This window comes from Cariama cristata, unplaced genomic scaffold, assembly GCF_000690535.1.
Source record: "Cariama cristata isolate BGI_N322 unplaced genomic scaffold, ASM69053v1 scaffold3274, whole genome shotgun sequence".
In the NCBI taxonomy this organism is placed as follows: Eukaryota; Metazoa; Chordata; class Aves; order Cariamiformes; family Cariamidae; genus Cariama; species Cariama cristata.
Genome location: NW_009612202.1, coordinates 56,412 through 70,111, shown reverse-complemented (window position 1 = coordinate 70,111; position 13,700 = coordinate 56,412). Strand labels below are relative to the sequence as shown.

General features: G+C 37.4%; 1 protein-coding gene across 1 annotated transcript in view; it reads right to left on the bottom strand.

Annotated features, from left to right (window-relative positions):
• The window catches only part of LOC104160400 (S phase cyclin A-associated protein in the endoplasmic reticulum-like), a gene marked incomplete at its 3' end in the record, with an annotated part of 128,296 nt that overhangs the window by 59,918 nt on the left and 54,678 nt on the right, over positions 1–13,700 (bottom strand). Inside the window, 3 exon segments of the mRNA XM_009698512.1 lie at positions 8,473–8,580; positions 9,722–9,874; positions 11,267–11,348. Coding sequence (XP_009696814.1) covers positions 8,473–8,580; positions 9,722–9,874; positions 11,267–11,348 — 343 coding nt within the window.

The following is a 13,700-nucleotide window of genomic DNA, read 5'->3' as shown; positions in this document are numbered from 1 at the left end:
ATCACAATTAAAGACACAGCCAATAAACAATTAATCATGTACAGTTTTGCCATGAAAAACAACACTTTATAATATATTAAAGGTAAGAAGCTATTGCTGCACAAAGTACAAAAAACTAGAATTGATGTATAAAGGCACTGAGATACCTTCTGCAAACTGCATCATGGATTAAACTTCATAATTACGTGATCATTCATGACAGCTTCTTCTAGGAAAAATGTATTCACAGCAGAACTACAAGGCCAGAGTTCCTGTGCTGAAAGCACCACAGGTATCCAACAGATACGAAACATCCATAAACAAAAACGGACCACAGATGCTTGGCCTAATTCCACTCCTCTAGCAAAACACAACCTCTCTTTAAAATATCCTCCCTTCCTCAGAAAAAAAAAATAAAATTGAGTAAAGCAAACTGAACCAGAACCTGAGGCTTTCCTGGGATGAGGAGTTCTTGTTTGTAGGTGATTTACAGATTGCTTCCACTGAGCAATAAAGAAGAAAAATGGTCTACTGTTCAAAAACTATAATCAGATGCCAAGAAAAAAAAAAGAATTTACAATGAAGTCTATATTCTGTAATTCTGCGGATAAAAGCAACAGGAAAACTGCTCAACATATGCACCACTGTATTACCCAGAAATTACTGAAATATTATATACCACCAGAGTTGAGTCAAGATCATCTCCTTGTACTGTAATGGTCATAACTGATCATGTGAACGTTCAAAAGAGACTGGATTGCAAACATACACCAGAGTAAGACCAAGGCTGCAAATGTTAGGCACAGAGAGTTCTTAGTTGAAAAAACATGAAAGCCTCAGTCCAGAGCCTTGAATAATCAAACACAAGAACAGAGCTTAAAACTAAATGCTAAGGACTTTCATTACTTAGAGTGAAACTCAGAATAAATAAAGATGGCTAAAAACACACTTGGCAACACAATAGCATGGACTTGAGGAGAGCAGACTTCGGCCTCTTCAGGGAGCTGCTTGGTAGAGTACCATGGGATAAAGCCCTGGAGGGGAGAGGGGCCCAAGCAAGCTGGTTTATGCAAGGGTCACCTCCTCCAAGCTCAGAGGCGATGCATCCCAACCAAGATGAAGTTGGTCAAAAATGCCAGGAGGCCTGCATGGATGAACAAGGAGCTCCTGAACAAACTCAAACACAAAAGGGAAGCCTACAGAGGGTGGAAGCAAGGACAGGTAGCCTGTGAGGAATACAGTTAAACTGTCCAAGCAGCCAGGGATCAGGTTAGGAAAGCTAAAGCCCTGACAGAAGTAAATCTGGCCAGGGACATCAAGGGCAACAAGGAAAGCTTCTCTAGGTACATCAGTGATGAAAGGAAGACTAGGGAAAATGTGGGCCCTCTATGGAAGGAAACAGGAGATCTGGTTACCCAGGAGATGAAGAAGGTTGAGGTACTCAATGACTGTTTTGTCTCAGTGTTCACTGGTGAGTGCTCCAGCCACATCACCCAAGTCACAGAAGGCAAAGGCACAGACTGGAAGAATGAAGAACTGCCTACTGTAGGAGAAGATCAGGTTCAAGACCATTTAAGGAACCTGAAGGTGTCCAAGTCCATGGGACCTGATGAGATGCATCCACAGGTCCTGAGGGAACTGGCAGATGAAGTGGCTAAGCCACTATCCATCATATTTGATAAGTCGTGGCAGTCCAGGGAAGTCCCTGCTGACTGGAAAAGGGGAAACATAACCCTCATTTTTAAAAAGGGAGAAAAAAGGAAGCAGTCTCACCTCTGTGCCCAGCAAGATCAGGGAGCAGATCCTTCTGGGAACTATGCTAAGGCACATGGAAAATAAGGAGGTGAATGGTGACAGCCAACATGGCTTCACTAGGGGTAAATTGTGCCTGACAAATTTGGTGGCCTTCTATGACAGTGTTATGGCGTTGGTGGATAAGGGAAGAGTGAGCAACTGACAACATCTACCTGGACTTGTGCAAAGCATTTTATGCCATCCTGCACGACATCCTTGTCTCTAAATTGGAGAGACATGGATTTGACGCATGGACCACTTGGTGGATAAGGAATTGGCTGGATGATCACACTCAAAGAGTTGCGGTCAATGGCTTGATGTCCAAGTGGAGACCGGTGACAAGTGGTGCTCCTCAGGGGTTGGTATTGAGACCAGCGCTGTTTAACATCTTTGTTGGCAACACGGACAGTGGGATTGAGTGCACCCTCAGCAAGTTTGCTGACGACACCAAGCTGTGCAGTGTGGTTGATGCGCTGGAGGGAAGGGATGCCATCCAAAGGGGCCTTGACAGGCTTGAAAAGTGGGCCCGTGTCAACCTCATGAAGTTCATCAAGGCCAAGTGCAAGGTCCTGCACCTTGGTTGGCGCAATCCCAAGCACAAATACAGACTGGGCAGAGAACGGATCGAGAGCAGCCCTGAGGAGGAGGACTTGGGGGTGCTGGTTGACAAGATGCTTGACATGACCCGGCAATGTGCGCACTTGCAGCCCAGAAAGCCAACCCTATCCTGGGCTGCATCACAAGCAGCATGACCAGCAGGGCAAGGGAGGGGATTCTCCCCCTCTACTCCCCTCTGGTGAGACCCCCCCACAGTATTGCCTTCAGCTCTGGGGACCCCAACACAAGAAGAACAGGGACCTGTTGGAGCAACTCCAGAGGAGGCCACAAAGATGACCAGAGGGTTGGAGCACCTCTCCTATGAGGACAGGCTGAGAGAGCTGGGGTTGTTCAGCCTGGAGAACAGAAGGCTACGGGGAGACCTTAGAGCAGCCTTCCAGGACCTAAAGGGGCCTACAAGAAAGCTGGGGAGGGACTTTTAAAAGCGCCCGTAGTGATAGGACAAGGGGCAATGGCTTTAAACTGCAAGAAGGAAGATTTAGATGAGATATTCAGAAGCAATTCTTCACCATGAGGATGGTGAGGCACTGGAACAGGTTGCCCAGAAAAGCTGTGGATGCCCCATCCCTGGAAGTGTTCAAGGTCAGGTTGGATGGGGCTTTGACCAACCTGGTCTGGTGGAAGGCGTCCCTGCCCATGGCAGTTGGGCTGGAATGAGGTGATCTTTAAGGTCCCTTCAACCAAACCATTCTATCATCCTATCATACAAGTAGACATGTAACATACATGTAATATACACATGAATGTTCCAGGAAAAAAAAAAGAGAACTATTAATCTATTAATCTTGCATAACAATTTTTAAAAGACCACATACCCACAGGTATAAATACCTCAAACTCCTCTATTACATGAAATGAAAAAACTGTTCATCTTTAGTGGTGTTATTTTCCATTTTGTTTAATCATATCTTTTAGATAGGTTACCAAAGGAGTTCATAGGATACTGTTCTTCATTTAAATAGAAGAACTTGAAAACATTCTGATTCAGAAGGGAAAACAAAAAGTATTTTTCCCAATACTGCTAAGGCTGAAGCAATAAAACAATAGTTATATATAATTTAATTTTAACGAAAATATAGGGAATTAAAAAAAAGTAAAAAAATCTAGCAAAGTCCAGGCATCATCATGTCTCTAGCCAAGAAAGCTTCTTGTAAATACAGAAGAAAAAGAGCAAAGGTCAGGCATGAAAACATTCCCACATCTCTTTCTCTCAGTAGTTTCCTCTGTAAGAAATAATGGAAGTAGCACACGACTTTGAGAAAACAGCTCAATTCCTTAAACAAAAACAACCTCTCACCCCTAAAAACTTTTAGAAATTCACACTCGTATGAACATCAGCTTTGCTTGTGTGCTGTGCTAGCTATAAACTTCACATGACTGGAACAGAACTCGTACCAGCACAACTCTGCTTTCTCAGGCAGCCTCTCACCACATCCTGGCAAAAGCACAACCTTGCCAGCATAACAGCGTGTGTACCAGGGGAACTTGCCAGCACAGTTATGCACATTGTAAATCAGACCCCGCTACAATCTAGACAGGCCTATGCCAGAAAAGGCATGCGCTGCAACCCCAGTCAACTACAACCCACACTATAGAGTAAGTTTTACTCAATGACTATCTGTTTTGTTTGTTTGGTTTTTTAACAGGAATGTGGGTGGGCTCAACCAACCATGTCTTTCTATAATTCTTTACATTTTAACGCTGTCAATCTTCAGACCACAACAATCTCTTTGATCTATCAGGGGATTATATTTTTACTTGATCTAAATATACCTCTAAGAAGTTCTTTGTTTCATTTATATCATGACAAGAGAGTCAGTTTTCTTCCCTGATTAAAAAAAAAGAACATTTTTCTCATCTGCAAACAAAGGTTCATTAATATTCCTCCATCCTGCTTTGGAATACATAAAATTCTAGCATGCACCTTATATAAACTAATCAAACCCCTGCCAAGTTATCCATTTTATATGTTTTCTAGAATTACTTCTCACTTATTAGAAACATTCATAGACTGCATGAATTACATGATTTATACTCTAAAAGTGACTTTAAACCATGGTATTTACACGACAGGAGATACAGACAAGAGATAGGACAAAGGTCCAATGGAAACAAGCTATAAGGATTACTGGTGTTATGTTCATTTCTCAAAGCGAACTAGGACAGACAAGAAAGGCAAAGAAAAAAGGGAAAGCAGAGACGCATAAAAAGGAAAAAATAATCTAGGAGCTACAGGTGGGAGCAAATGACTACAAGGTTCTTGCAGAGACTCCTCAGTCTAATAAAATCACCATGTGCTGTCCTACGGCTTTCAGCAGTCACCTTCTCAGTGATGGCCTTTACGTCAAAAGCCCTTTGTGTCATACAGGCTTTGATTCAGAAAAACAGTTAGTCATAACTTCAAACGTACTAAGTGATTCCAGTGAAGTCAATGAAACCAAACTGCATACATTGTTTACATCCTTTGTTGAACTGAAAGTAATATGAATATTAAGAGAGGGGACAGGAAATCAATAGCGTGAAAAATAGCAATGTAAAAAGAAGGTAAAGCTGTAAGTTTGATGGAAGAAGACATGCATTTAAGCAGAGAGAGAAAATGCAGACAGAGCATTGTTACTGCTCTCAAGATAATGGCAAAATGATGTGGGACAGCATTACAAATTTCAGAAATATAATGAAGGAAAGGTAACTTTTAGCCTGAAGCCTACCCTATTGAGAGTTTTGCCATCTACATAAATGAATATATTTATAAGACACCAGACAAAAGAGAAGCTAAAAAGTAAGTAAAAAATGTGAATAGAACTTAATTTGCTTTCACATGATAACCACTGTTTCAAAATCAATAGATTTTTGCTTTAAGAGAAATCTACATTCTTTTCAGCTGAAGACTAACAAATACCTAAATGAAGAAAACCCAAAAAGCTGAGATGACATGAAGCTGTCATACAATCTTAGAAATAACTTCACGCTTTTCCATTTTTAGTATCTTCATTCATAACAAAATTATTTTCTTTGTGAGTTTCACCAAACATAATCACACCTACAAGTGAATTCATCTTATTGATGACCTAATACTAGCTGTCAGCTCTTGCACAGTGTATGCTGGAATTAAGCACAATATATGTTTAATTCCAGAACAACGGAAAGCTGCTCCAACATGAATTCTGCTTTTATCTCTGAAAATTTTTGTAAAATTACAGAACTTATGGATGCTATAGCAAAGGGAAAAAACCTCGAACATAATAGTTCCTTTTTATATCTGGCAAGATCAACTACTAGCATCCACCTAGCCCAGAGAAACTGATGTCAATGATTATTCAGTACAGCTTTTAACTTTTTGCTTACAGCCAAATCAACCAACAAAAATCCTTACTGTATGAAGACATATTATATAATCACTTATTTAAATCAGTTTGCAAAGTCTTAAGGAGACACTTAAATCTTACCTTCTGTGACACCAATACAGTCAAAATAAACATATTTCAAGTCCTCCTGTGATTTCTCAAATAACAGTAAAGAAATGCTATGGTCAGATTACAATTCAAAAAAAGCTTTCTTTCTAGGCAGCTACCTATTATACTTAACAGGCCTAACACAAAATGAGTCAAAGATCAAGAGTACGTTATCTGAGGTGTCAAGTGCAAAAGGTTAAAGGTGAAATTTTATTAGGTCAGAGGTGATATAAATAAAATCTTTTATGTCAAAGAAGAAGGGTCACAGACAAGATGTATATAATCTAAAGACATCACAGATGACAAGTAATAACTTTAAGTAGTACAAGTGTGTTCTCACTACAGATACTTTCACTGACTAAAAAATTGAAAAGAGTGATGAATAAGTAACTATGAATATTAGAACGCTTCCCTGGAATACAGTTTTACTTCTATGTAATACTTCGGAAATTATTTCTCAAGTATTTCAAAACTTAAAGTTACTGAATGCTTTAGTTGTGGGCAAGTCAAAGTTTGGCATTAACTAAGTATGCTGAATAAAGAGGTACACAAAGCAGATTGCTCCGAGAAATAAAATTGCTTTTCTGCTTTACAGTGACCATATCTCTAGCGTGTATATCTTATTACTACTCTTTGAAAGCAAAACAAAACAGAGAGGACTTCAGGTCAAGCAGATTTCAGGTTACAATACATACAGTTCAGAATTTTATACTCAGACTAACTAAAATAGAGCTATAAATAATATATTCAATATCAAACAATGGAAGTATTCATATGTTGCCAGTATGCCAAATACTATGTGCCCTCTTGAATAAGGATATTTAAATCTGTTATTGTAATCATCAAGCTGTTCATTCATTTAAAACTGTTCTCACCTTTTGCTCCTGCACTAAGTACGCATTCAAGAAATCCCATACATTTAACCTTAATCTTGCTCTTAAGTTCACATCGAAATGTTTTGCTGAAAAACACTGGATTTAAGTATATGATGTTGGACACCACAAAAATCAAGATATCTGTGCCCTCTAGTGGAACTTCTTTTTCACCAACTGGGCACAAATGCAGCCGTTGTAACTTGACCCCTTATTCTGGAAACTAGAATTGTTAAGCTATCAAATCAGTTGTGGTGAATAGCGTTTAACACCCAGTCAAAAGAAAATCTAGTTCACTGTTTCCCTCCCTATTCATCCGAGACAGCTGCCCAGCAAGAACCGTAGTTCAGTTATCAGTTGCTAGACAGATACAAGCAAAGGCTAGATAAATACAAAAACATTTCAACATTACAGATTGCCCACACTTTGGTGCATGTACAACATGAAAGATTCTGGGCAATCTCATAGCTTATATTTCTAGCAATACAAATGCAGTATGAAGCCTTCTCCCATATATCTAGTTACCTAAACCTGGCATCTAAAACCAAATTCAAAACCACACAATTCCCACTAACCACTGTAAAAGAGGAAAAAAGAAACTGAAAAAAGAGTTTATGTACTTTCATTGCACTTAGGAAGGGACAGGAAAACCGCAACTCGGCAAAAAATTATTCCTCCAGATAACTGTATCTCTCTAATTTTCTTCTTCTGTTTTTCCAGTGATAACCACCTCTGTGGATGTCAGTACCTCTGAAATGTAACTCTCCAAAGCTTTTAAAAAGGAAAAGAGATGATGTTAACACTGGACGTAAGAAGCTGTAAACAAAAAGATTTCCACAAATACAAAGAGTAACAAGAATTGTGAAGGAAAGAAGGAGACAGCCAAAAATTAAAAGTACTAGGCAGTGTCATTTGAACCACCTTGGCTGGAAACAGATTACCAAACAGCTCTGGAGAATTGGCTTGTAAAATATTTCTTCTTAACATCTGACAGGTACAATACACGGGCATTCACAAATTCTTTGGGTAAGACAGAACTCAAAATCTGACTGTTACAATTTGTCTCATATAAAAGGCCTTGACTTAATACTTAGTTCAATTCAGGCAGCAGCAATGAGAAATTAAATCAGACAACCATTCAGAAGACTTTCCTTCAAAACAGTATAGTTTCTTGATTTAGTATAAAATATCCTCAGTGCTTCCTAAAAATCACCCTATGAGCCAATTCTTCTAAAGAAGCTACTGAAAAACTAATTGTTGTTCTTGCTAGCAACACTAACACTTGCAAAGTGTTTCAAATTTTACATTTGAAAGTAATTTAGCACTACAACATTCAACATTACTGACCTTGATGCATAGGATAGCACATCTGATAAACTAAAAAACAGCTAAGATATTTTAAGCAACAGGAAAGAACAAAAAAATAAGGCAAAATGCAGACACCTGCAACACAGATTTTTATGATGAAAAGATAAATATAGTGAGATGAAAAAGGCCTTTGGATTAATAGAAAAGCAATTAGTCACATTTTATACACAATCTATTTCAAATGGCAATTGCCTGAAGTATTTGAAGCCACTGTTTCTTTCGTTCCTTTTCACTGGTAGTCTATATTCAAAAAGGCATTACTATTCCCATGCTAACACAAATACTCTTGTTCAACTCCTTTATAAGAATTTTCAAAACTTTCTTATGCTACTCAGCTGGATGATATTTAAAACTAGATGTAATATAGAAAAAAATATTACAAAACTCACCACTTCTTCATCTGAAAGCTCTCGTCCTTGTATACTACTGTTTTCTCTCACAGCTTGTTGGTGTTTTTTCCCTTTAATGTGGCTAAAAAGGTATACTTCTGATGAAATCTGTAATGACAATGACTTAATAGTATTTTTTTTCCCCTCAATAATTCAGTAATCTATAAATAAGAGTATTTTAAACATAATATAATATATGCCAATTCATCATGAGTAGGTTCAGAATTTCAAGCACAGTACTTTATTCTTTAACCTAATTTACATAAACATCTTTCATGCAGGACTTAAATTACATCATGATTTGCTAGCCAGCAGTATAATAAGAGATTAAAAAAAATAATATCTTGGCTTCTCATCTCATTTTCACTTCTACCTAACTTCACATAGTGGACTTTCATTCTGAAACGGATGATCAGTGAATATGCGAGACTCCAGTCTTTTTTTTTTGCTGAACCTGAGTTTCTGTTCCAGCACTGCCTTGAAGTGATCCTGTGCAATCTTGTTTAATTCAGCAATTAAAGAGATAATGCTTAGTAGGATATAAGGTTTTACTCAATAATGCATAGTCTTTGCAAATCAGTAAAACCAGTTATCCACAAGAACAGATCTTTCTGCTTCCTACTCAGTGACTGTATGACTTCCCCTTCTCCACCATTCCTGGGACATGTGGAACAGCAGACACAAGAAAAAATACCCTGTTGAGATCGGAGGTCTGCCTAGCAAAGTACTTGGTTTCCAACAGTGACCAAAAAATAAGATACCTAAGGAAAAGTAAAAGAAGAGACAAAGCAAACACTGATTCTCCCCTTCAACACTTTTAAGTGTCCAACCAAACTCAGTTCAAGAACTTTAATGAGCTTGATGCAGTTTCTCTCTATCTAGTAACCTTCAGTGAATTTCAATCCAATGAAACTTGTCCAATCTTGCCCTGAACCCATATTCTTTGCTTTGAATCTAGCTTTTAACTACTCTCATTTGATGCTCCCAAATTCTTGCTTTTCTTAGAAGAGACACCTAATAACCAAGCACTGTCCACACTCTCCATTCTACCTACACCTCTACAGTTCTTTCAAATCTTCCCTAAACTACCTGATTTATAGACAGAAGAGTCCAAAATAAGGTGCACTTTACAAGAGCAGAGCAGGGACACAGTAGATATGCAGTACTCTAATCCGTGAATGAAGCATAATTTGTAGCTTCTAGGCTTAGGTTGACCTTGCAGTTCCAGTATTCCCTCTAACCAACTTACCATTACATTGCATAATGAGCACTGTTTTTTCCGTTCATATGGTGTAAGTTTTGGTGCATAATCAGTATTAGCATGTCTTCCACTACTTAATTCAGCTGCTTTCTCTTTTCTTTGCTCAATTTGTTCCATGTGCCTTCTAATACTTTCATCATGCTGAATGGAAAATAATCAAAGCAACAAAGAAAACACACAATTAATTACAGCTAATGGAATTAAACTGTGCAAAGAAATCTTGGGAATTACCAAATACTGTACAGTTAGGATGAACTTCTGTTAAACCGAAACTATTTTTTATTACTGAAAGGCATTAAAAGTCACTACCCATCATATACATTTTAACATTATGCTACGATTTAAAAAAAAACAAAAACAAACCACCAAAAAAACCCCCTCAATCAGCACTATTTTTGTTTTATAGGTGATTATCAATTAATAATCTGTCGCAAATTATTCTGTAAATCTTTTTGTCAAACCTAACATCTCAGTTCTGGTTTTGTTCTTAATGAAACACTCTAGTACAGAACACAAGTTCAATTTTCAATTCTACAAATACGTAACTTACGTAGTGGCATTTTCACTGACAGATACAAAATCATAAAGTAAAGTAAAAATAAATTACTTGTTATTTATCTGCACTAGCAGGCAGAGTTCACCGAATTCTTTCAGAGGGTCTTCATACCTAACCCTCAAGAGAATGGAATAAACTCTCAACTATTATTTGAAATCAGAGTCTGGGGTATGAACCCATATTTAATAACAAAACTGCATTTTACATTACAAATAAATGTAGCTATGGTGCTTCAGACTGACAACAGAGCAAAGAATAAGGCTGAAATGAAAAATTATTTGTACATATATATAAACTAGCCTAGAATAAAAATTTACATAATTTATCATTAATTGAAACTTCAATATGCAGTTCCACCTCAGAACCTTAAAATATAATTTATCATTTTAGAAATCTTTGTATCTCTTGAAAAACAGTGTACGTCTCTTCAAAACTTCTCATACCCTGGTTCTCCACTGGACAGTCAATTCAGCTGAACAGCTGAACTACCTGGGCTCAATCCTTACGCCTATTTTATGAAATAACTGAAACCCTTCATGAAACAAAAGAAAACAGCACGTCATACTTGACCCCATCAATTTCAATACCTTTAGATAGTACCTTGTGCAACTGTTTGGTGAATAGTCTTCACTAAACAGTGAGAGAGTTTTTGCATATTGATTTTCCTCACGATTTAATTCAAAATTACTTTGACTTCTCTTGGAAAGTACAGGTTTACTTGTTCTCATGTTCAAAGCTTGGAAATTAATGAATTCAATAGAGCTCAGTCCTGTTGTTTCCAAACTACACAGCGCCATGTTATGCAGCAAGGTCCTCTTCTTAATGAAAAAGTCTAAATAAAAATCTCTTGTAAAGTTATGTAATTCAGGACACTGTACAGTGCACTGTAACCTCTTCACCAAACATACATACAGAAAATAATTTTGTAGAAATTCAATATTGTTGATGTATTTTTCAACTAAAGTATCCTTTTATACCTTCAGTTGAATCTTCTTCTGCAGTTCTTCCATGGCTTCTTGTTGAGCTGCAGTAAGAGCTGCCAACCTCTCTTCTCGATCTCTAACCAAAAGATAATAAATATAGGGAAAACTTGTAATAATGTAAAGCATGCATAATATTGCCTAATTTATGTTTGAAACAAGCACTCCAAGAAATCCAGCTGAAGATAGCTCAGTAGAAAAGAAACATAACAAAAAGCCACTTAGTTAACAGAGAATATAGATGCTTTAATTTTGATGATTTAATAAAGGCAGACACCTGAACATCTGTAGCAGAACCTGGATCAGTTTGGACTCAGTCCAAACCAGAGTAATGACAGTCAACACGAAGCGACAAAATAGTGAATGAATGCGATACCCTGCCACCATTAGCATTCTTCAGCCAATGGCTATAGTCAGTGAAACAAAGGGGAGGAGTATAATGGCAAATGGAAGAAAAAACTTACAGCAATGAGGTAGGTGCGTTTTATAAAAATTATCATCAGTGAAAGTTTGAAAGTATAAACTTATCAATAAAACTCTGACCAACATCAAATGATACAGTCATGAGTGATAAACTGATGTTCTAGAATATTGCAATTCTAAATGTTCAAGATACCAAGGATAGCGAAAGATCAGGCATTTATCTTACTGTCACCTTCTGTATATAACTGCAGTCAGCACCTATTTTGCTCACTGGACCTGTCTGCCCTACATCCCTCTTCTAAAAACTGAATCATGCCTCAAACTTCGATTGTCCTCTTCACTTTTAGCAACTCTCCTTCCCCTCCCCAGCAAAGTGCGCCAAGGCACAGTTGTCATGCATGTGGATGTCAGTAAAAGCCTGTGAATCCCCTAAGCATCACCCTATTGAAGAGATTAAGATATTTTTCTTCTGAGAAAAGAACAAGCGGTATAACTTGATCTGTTACTGTAACTATTAAGCAGAAATCTGCAGATAACAGTTTCATCAAGAACAACTGACTAGTGATCAGTAAGCAAAGGGAGCTATTAAACCCTAAAAAGGAAGAAAAGTCAGTTACTCCTGCTGTTTGTACAAAAAGAATTGGGATGGGAGAGAAACACTTCTGCTAGAAGTCTGGCAGCTGTGAAGGGCCAAAAGAAGTAATGAAACCTTAGAGTAAAACTGGGCAATGAAGAAGTCATTCAAAACCATTAGCTATCTTTTTAAAAGGCATTCTAAAATTAAAGTAGTTTGAGTGACAAAACTAGAAAGGATAACATAAAGAATATTATCAAAACTGCAGTGGTTTTTGTTTTGTGCGGATTTCTGTTTGTTTTTTTAAACAGAAAACTCATAGAAAAAAGAAAGTCATTTCAGTAAAAGTAGAAGGCTCAGATAAAGTAACAATTTAAAACAAAAAGACACAGAAAAGACAAAAGCAGACGGAGGAGGGGGAGGAAGCAAATCTAACGATAAATACTACACACAATTGTTCTTTCAGAAAGTATAAGTGAACTCTTCCAATCACCATGGTGAGGAAGAGATGATGGATTTCTGTGTCTTTTTGGAAGCATTGGGTAGTTTACGTGCTGTCTCTCCTGAGGTATATAAAGACTGAGCTACAGTCTTTGTTTTTGTTTTAAAGAGCTCCTCACTCATACCACGAGCTGAAACAAATCACAACTAACACAACTCGAATTCAAAGCTTATTTTAGCTATTTCCTTCAGTATGCTTTTTAAAATATTTATTTAATCCTACAAACTTTGACAAATTAATATCATTGCATACTTTGGATTAATAATATTTGAAACAAAATTCTGAAGTTTCAATTTATAGAGCATCAACATTATTCCTGTACAAGACCTTCTGAAACGCATGCTTTTTACATGATTAGGTTACATTACACAGTTTTAGGATTTCTATCGACAAGAACAAAATTTTCCATATTATGGATTTCAACTCTCTGGAATATAAAATACTCTGAAATTACATCTAAAACCTTAGTGGAATCAAGTTAATGTACCATAAAGGCAGAGGGGCTTTTAAAGTCAGTTTTAAATACACTATTCCTTTCATACAGATGCTTTAATTACCACCAGATGCATACAGTAAAGCTTATACTGAAGAAACTTTAAGCAGATATTCTAAAAATTATTCATTCTAGCAACCATTAAATCTTCAGGATAAGAGTCAAATCCTAGCAGCAAGAAAAAAAACCAACAAAACAAAACACCAAATAATACCTCAAGGTTCCACCAACACAGGCCGAAGTCCAAGATGGAAAGGACAGTACAGCTAACTTCCTGCCCGGCTCATCTCTCCCTTAACTCCTAAACCAGGACACTTTGAACCCTCCTCTAACTCTACTATGTGAGAGGAACCTCAGTACTGCTATTAAGGAGAAGCAATGACTCTAAGGCCATTCTGACATAACAGAATCACCAGATTGTAGGGCACCACACATATAT